Genomic DNA, 6113 nt, shown 5'->3' with positions numbered 1-6113 from the left:
CTTGTCTCCCTGCACCTCTTCTGTCTTCCCTGTATATCTCTTAGGAGGATACTTGGCCACCTGGATAATCCAAGATGATCTCATTCCAAGATCCTTAACTTAATTACATCTGCAAAGACCCTTTTCCCAAAGAAGGTCTCATTCACAAGGTTCTAGGGGTTAGGATATGAACTTATCTTTTGGGGGCCACCATTCAACCCACTACAGCTGGTGATGTAGACGGACCAACCCGAGTGTGCAGCCCTTCATTAAACATTGCAATGCATAAAAAAGCTACTCAAGTATCAATCCCTGGATACCTAATGAAGTTCACTTCCTGGGTTTTTATTTTATATTTTTTGGAGATAAAGTGTAAGTACATGAAAAGACAATCTAAAAAAAAAAAAAAAGTCCAAATGAATAAGATTCTAATTAAAAGTATCAACAGGAAGAAAAATGGTGTCCTCAGAACTAGGGGAGGGTTTGCCAAAAAAAATTCCTATCAGAAAGGGGAGATATATATATTTTTTTTTAGAGGAGGAGAGCCTTTGCAAATGGAAGAAGTGATTCCAGAAAAGGCACAGAAACAGAAGCAGGTCAAGCAAGGAACATGACACAAATGGGTCCCAGTTTTATTGGAAAGGCTGAGGCTAAGCAGTCCCAAGAATTGAAGCTGAGAGAAGTAGAGAAGCGGGTGCCAACATCATCCTTTACCATTTGCTGGTGTTACAGAAGTAGTGACATCTTAAAAGATGTCTCAGCCATGGTTTGGGTTAAATGTAAAAATGAGAAGCTGGAAAATATGCAGACACAGAAAGATAAGAATCTAGAATCTCCGAACTACTAGAACTGAAAGGCACCTTAAAATAATATCTTATCAGTGATAGCACTGGCCCAACCGCTGTATTTGAAGCCATTTACAAATGCTTTTCTTGTGTTTGGATGGATCACCTTCTTCAATGCTCACAAAGATCCTGTGGGATAAGCAAGGCAGGTATCATTGTACCCATTTTCCAGATAAGTCACTGGAGGCTTAGAGGGCATGTAGCTTTGGCTGAGCTGGTGTTCTGTAAGGGATATGTGAGGAGTAAATAGCTGATGGACCTGTGAACACGCTGATCTTTGGGTACTGTGCATTTCCAGTTAGCCCTCCTCTGCCCTCATTCCTTACCCTCATGGAGGTCTGGCTCTGCATGGTAGACTTCTAGATCTTTCCCATTCTAACTTAATCTCTCAAAACATCAGTGACCTTTTCTCTCCCAAACCCTAACACCTGGTTCACCTTAGAGGGTGGAATGAAAATCAAACATGATGCTCGTTTTCCTAGCCTGAGGTCCAGAAAATATTTATTTTTAGGATTGATTAAAATGCACCCTTGTAATCACAGAAGACTGGATCTTAGCAAGTTCAGTTCAATGAGAAAGACTACATAAGTTTGGTTTAGAGGATATAGAAGAGAAGGCCTGGGTTTGCATCCTGGCCCACTGACTGTATGGTCTGGGATAAACTCTACAATGCTTAAGAGTCTTTCTTTCAATCAGAAAAATGTGAATAAAAATAATAATTCCAGATCAAAGGGCTGTTGGGAGAATCAAATGATGAGATGCATCTGAGAGCAACAAAATCCAAGAGGAATATTAGATACAATGTTCATTATCCTCAGGATCTATGGATAGCACTGCAGCTTGATATCTGGCTCTCTAGTGATGACCCCCAAACCATCCTTTAGCCAAATTTCTAGGAACATGTGTACACGGCTTTAAGTGATGCAAATATGTTCTGTATAGCAGAAACCCAAAATGATACTAATATTGTGTAGAGTGCAGATTAGAAAATGAACCTCCAATTTTAGCATGAGGAGTAAAATATGAGCTGTACTTGGATTTATTGGAATTCATAAATCACAATGAAAGTGTACTTAATTAAAATTAAGGAATAGGAAGGCAGAAGACCTAAGGAAAGACAGCCACGTTGGACAGCCATATTAGTGAAAGTGTGACAGCATTTGAGTTAGGATGAGAGAGAAACAGAACCAATACAGATATGAACGTGAGATACATATTCACATGTCCTGGAGATTCCCCAGGCACCCAGCCAGACAGGAACAGTCTGTGATGCCCTGGTTTATGGAGATTGTGGACCAAGCTGGCTCAGATGGAAGATGTCAACTCTAGGGACATCTGCTAATAGGGTCACTCCACCAAAACACAGTTGCATTCCATGCTCACTCTCTCTAATATACTCTAGCAGAAGGTAGAGAAGGCAGTGGAAGGGAACAGTTACTCAGGACTTCATTGCAACTCATAATTGCTGGTGGTGAGCCAATCCCTGGTGGGTGACAGTTCATTCAGCAGAAATTTATTGAATGCTCCGTACAGTCTACCCTCCTGTCAGAGCTGTCACAGTAGAGCAAACAGCAAACAATACACATTTCCACCCTCATGAAGCTCACCGTTTAATGAGAAGCAAAGCAAGAGTGATGGGAACTTTAGGCTAATATGAATATTGAAGACCACTCAAACTTTTGCTTAAGTGAAGTATCAGCCTCCTTGAGAAACTGGAATTGAAAACACAGAACCGTCAGAAACCAAAGTAGCTTCTCTCTCATCACTGTCTCTCTTTGGGTTTACACAGGCTCTGTCTCTCTTCTTGACCTAGCCACTTCATTTTTCTCCTCTCACGAACTGGTCTTCTGTTCCTCTAAGGCCATGCTAGAGGACATCCATCAGCAGTCCTAAGTACCAGACACCTAACCGATACAGATTAGTGCTGCCTTCTCACAGCCCCAATATCCCCAAAGAGAAAACCTGAATGATCCAAGGGAGTCCAGTCACCTAAGGTGGAGGAAACAGGGCTACTTGCGGGGCCCTTTGGGAGCAGAATCTTTGAGAAGGGAATGCCGAGCGAATTGTCTATGAGGAGGTACAGAAAAGAGTAAACCGACAGTTGTTCCTATTTTCTCCCTAGTCACCTTTGCTAATAAGGAAGACCATGGTAGCCACCACCAGCCACACATTCTAAACTTAGGTTTCAGGAAGTTCGGAAATCCAAGGGCAGGAGATGTAAAGGAAAAGAAACCTAGATGTTCTATAACAAACTAGAATTCATAAGCTGCTATCAATTAAAAAAAAGTTTAAAGCAAGTGATGTCAAGTGTAGCACTTGGGTGATCTTTAAAACATCAATTTCATGGGTACAGAGTGAGAAGAAGCTGCCATAATGGAAAGACACCTGGAGGTTTTAGTTTACGGTAGGCTCACTGTTAACTGCTACTGTGACCGAGTGTCAGGACCTAGCGGGGCAACCGCTAGGCTGCAGCAGGGAAGGTGAAGGGGGTCAGGACAGAAGCTAGCAATGCCACCATCGTTGACACAATGCGATTATACATTTGGAGGATACTGGTTCCAGTCTCAGCCCAAATTTTAAGAAGGAAATTGATAAATTCAAGCTATTTGGAGGACAGGGGCCAGAATGCTGAAGCATCTGAAAATCAGGCCATATGAGGAACAAAATTCTTGACCTCGGTGAAGGAAAGAAGACAAAACTTGAGGTCACTTTCCAAATATTCAGAGTATCATGCATAATAATAGCAATCTAATACAATCACAGGGAGGCATAATTTGATTTATATTTTTTTAATCTTATCAGTCACATTACCTAAAAAATTGGAATGGGTGCTCTACAAGGATACTGGTTCTCTAAGGAAAGAGGAAGTTATTGACATGGTTTTTGGCATCAGATAGATTCTGGTTCTAGAATTATTCTTAGTTAGGAGCAGCCTTCCTCAATCAGTCATGGAATTAGGTGCAGTATAATTCATCCACAAAGAAACAATACTTGGAAAATCACATAAAGCGAGTATGTTTTTCAGGCTTTTCTTCCCTTGCCATGGAAGAAAGATACTGGGATAAAGAACCTCAGGTCCATGTCTTTCCTATATTATTATATTGAGCTGCACTCCTTGGTCAATCAGAAAAAGGAATCAGAAACCAGTCATTCCCTTAAAAAGTCAGTGCTATCTACACCACTATCTTGTACACAAGTAGACATGTAGTATTAAATACCACCCTATGTCAGACACATCCCCAAGCACAAACCCCTGGTGGCATTTCATCGCTAGCTCACTCCTTACATCCCAGTATTGTTTCTTGAAGGCACCTTAAAACTGAAGGATGCTAACCTGGAGAGAGAACACATTACCCATCTCACCCCCCATGCAGCCATCCATACATAGCTCTGGAGACGCACCAAGTTCTTCCCTGGGCATGGGGGATACAAAAGTCTGTCAGAGTCAGGCCTGAGAAAGCTGACCTGGGCCAAGAAGGGCCAGGTGAAGTTCCAAACACGAGATGCTAGTCAAGGAGGAAACACCAAGGAAAAGGCAGTGAGCCCAAGAGCAGAGCCATAGATTGAAGAACAGGATTGGAAGGGAAGAGGAGGACCAGCAAAGCATGCATGCACTCATGACGCTCTCAGGCTGTGATGGGACAAGTGACTCCCCCTCATGCGGCAATTCTATTTTAGCAAAAGTATTAAGGTGAGATTTTGCTTTGCTTTTGTGTTTCAGAGACCTGAAGCTAGATAATATCCTGTTAGACAAAGATGGACATATCAAAATAGCGGACTTTGGAATGTGCAAGGAGAACATGTTAGGAGATGCCAAGACAAACACTTTCTGCGGCACCCCCGACTATATCGCCCCGGAGGTAAGGGTGTGCTGCCCAAAGGGTGTGCATGGGCGCTTGCCCAACTCCACATGTCCCGGACACCACGGTTCCTTCCTCCTCTGGAAAAAAAAAAATCAAAAGATTTTAATAGTTTGTTTCAGGATCTGTATTTGTGTTTCTGAGTAGTTCATAAATGCGGCTACACACGGGGGTTGTGTTGTTATTTAATGGGGCGTGGTGCTCATGCTGACTAGGTAGTCTTCTCTAAGTCTTGAATGGCTCAGCATGTCCTCCTCAGTCATGGCTCCTCCCCACCACAGCCTTAAACTGCATTCACTCCACTCAGATCAACCAGAGGAAACAACGGTGAAGAACCAGGTGGTCACTGAACAGGCTCATAAGTGTCCACCTGAATAAGTCCAGTGGTTTCATCTTGGGACCAAGATCCTCAAAATGAATCCCTTTGATTTGACCTGCTGCTGCCCTAATCCAGACCCTGAACATCTCTTGTCTGGACCTTGGGGACACCCTCTGGCTTTTCTCTCCATCACCATCCAACTGCCAGGGTACCCTCTTTACATATTTTCAAACTTCTCTAAAAGATGCTCCCTTAACATTAAAAAGCATTCCCAGTATATTTTATATGAATCTCATATTATTGCCAACTAATATGGTCTGTGTGTTATAAAACATGCACATAGAATATAATCAGGTTGAACTAAAAATGAAATATACAATTATTTTTTAAAAATTTTTTAAGGGCGGGGCGCCTGGGTGGCTCAGTTGGTTAAGCGACTGCCTTCGGCTCAGGTCATGATCCTGGAGTCCCGGGATCGAGTCCCACATTGGGCTCCCTGCCCAGCAGGGAATCTGCTTCTCCCTCTGATCCTCCCCCATCTCGTGTTCTCTCTCTCTGTCTCATTCTCTCTCTCAAATAAATAAATAAAATCTTTAAAAAAAAAAAAAATTTTTTTTAAGGGCGCCTGGGTGGCTCAGTCATTAAGCGTCTGCCTTCGGCTCAGGTCATGATCCCGGAGTCCTGGGATCGAGCCCCGCATCGGGCTCCCTGCTCCGCAGGAAGCCTGCTTCTCCTCTCCCACTCCCCCTGCTTGTGTTCCTGCTCTCGCTATGTCTCTCTCTCTGTCAAAAAAATAAATAAAATCTTTAAAAAAAAAAAATTTTTTTAAGCTTTCACTTTTGTTTTTAAATTTTATTTTATTATGTTATGTTAATCACCATACATTACATCATCAGTTTTTCACTTTTTAAGTAATCTCTATACCCAATGTGGGGCTCAAACTCACAACTCTGACATTAAAAGTCACATGCTCTAACAACTGAGCCAGCCAGGCAACCCAATATACAATTATTTTAAGTAACTAAATTTTATTCTGTTTATAATGGTACATTTATGCTTCATTAAAATAATGGCATTAAATAACTTCTTAAAATTTTGGTTTAACATTTT

At 42.0% G+C, this 6113-nt stretch overlaps 1 protein-coding gene across 1 annotated transcript in view; it reads left to right on the top strand.

Moving 5' to 3' along the window:
* The window catches only part of PRKCQ (protein kinase C theta), a 42547-nt gene extending 37169 nt beyond the window's left edge, over nt 1–5378 (top strand). The window contains exons 12-13 of the mRNA XM_081818897.1: nt 4546–4684; nt 4992–5378. Of these exons, the coding sequence (XP_081675023.1) occupies nt 4546–4684; nt 4992–5015 (163 nt within the window). The 3' untranslated portion in view covers nt 5016–5378. The remainder of the gene's footprint in view (nt 1–4545; nt 4685–4991) is intronic.
* The last annotated feature ends 735 nt before the right edge of the window (nt 5379–6113 follow it).

The sequence above is a fragment of the Leptonychotes weddellii genome, chromosome 5, assembly GCF_054177405.1.
Source record: "Leptonychotes weddellii isolate Sample4059 chromosome 5, ASM5417740v2, whole genome shotgun sequence".
In the NCBI taxonomy this organism is placed as follows: Eukaryota; Metazoa; Chordata; class Mammalia; order Carnivora; family Phocidae; genus Leptonychotes; species Leptonychotes weddellii.
This window is presented reverse-complemented; position numbering and strand designations above follow the sequence as displayed.